This window comes from Quercus robur, chromosome 5 (genome assembly GCF_932294415.1).
Source record: "Quercus robur chromosome 5, dhQueRobu3.1, whole genome shotgun sequence".
Taxonomy (NCBI): Eukaryota; Viridiplantae; Streptophyta; class Magnoliopsida; order Fagales; family Fagaceae; genus Quercus; species Quercus robur.
The window spans coordinates 70,645,270-70,646,211 of NC_065538.1; the positions used below are offsets into that span (position 1 = coordinate 70,645,270).

The 942-nt window shown below is 40.8% G+C and overlaps 1 protein-coding gene across 1 annotated transcript; it reads right to left on the reverse strand.

Annotated features, from left to right (window-relative positions):
* On the reverse strand, positions 1 to 432 carry LOC126728639 (uncharacterized). Its single transcript, XM_050434433.1, has one exon. The coding sequence runs from the start codon at positions 430 to 432 to the stop codon at positions 1 to 3; it is 432 nt and encodes a 143-aa protein (XP_050290390.1).
* Positions 433 to 942: the final 510 nt, after the last annotated feature.

The window sequence follows — 942 nt, forward strand, 5'->3', positions numbered from 1 at the left end:
TTACAGATGGAGAGAAGTATCAACATCAGGGTGAGAATCAGAGTCATTGGATTTATTGAAAGAAGTGAGAGCAGAGGGTCTATGATCTGTGGGGCAAGAGTTCTCGAAGAGTTGGGTCTGGCTGTAGCTGCTAGTGTAATCTGCATGATTGGTTTGGGATTGTGGCCAAATAGAGAGTGCAACATGGGGTGGTGATCTTGGTGGAATGCTCAACTCAGAGTCGAAAAACAACCTGCTTGAAGGCTGAACATAATGCATGGTGGGATTGGAATCGAGCTGTTTATGTTTAGGTTCGGTGAGCATTTTCTTGAGTGCTCTCTCCTCCCTCATTTCCTTCACTCTTTGGAGCTGTCTAAACCTCTCTTGCAATAGAGCAATGGAGGAATGAACGACAGTAGTACTAGTGGATTCATGCTGGTCTTCCCTGCTCATTTGAGAAAACACTACTCTTTTTGGTCTTTAGCTTCTCAATTACGCTGGTGGAGTTACCTCTAAGGGAGCCTTAAATAGCTTTAGGAGTATATATAGGATATTGGGTATTGTTTATATTTTTCTTAAAATTAAGCAAATTTAGTTGTTCGATGAAATTCTAAATGATTTGGAAAGGGAATGAGAATCGGCTACAAAGCTGCAAAGTCCAAAAGGAAGAGGTTGTGTGGCCAAATCTAAGGGGTTTGTTTGTTTAGAGTACGTGAGGAGAGAGGCAAAAGCAACATTGCTAAAGCAGAAAGGAAAAGGATTTGGAGAAAAATCCAAGAGAATGTTGAAAATAGCAAATGGAAGGGTGTATTTGGAGGAATTATAGGTTGGAGGATGCTCTGTCAGTTTGTCCCAAAAAGCCCTCTTAATTTGCTTTGGAGGTGATGGAGGCTTTTTTTGTGGCCTTTTGTTGGGATGTAAAATTTTCTAACTTATTGTTTCCTTTTCAAATTCTCCCTCTTC

Coding starts and splice junctions, on each gene's coding strand:
- LOC126728639 (XM_050434433.1), bottom strand. CDS start 432: ATGAGCAGGGAAGACCAGCATGAATCCACTAGTACTACTGTCGTTCAT.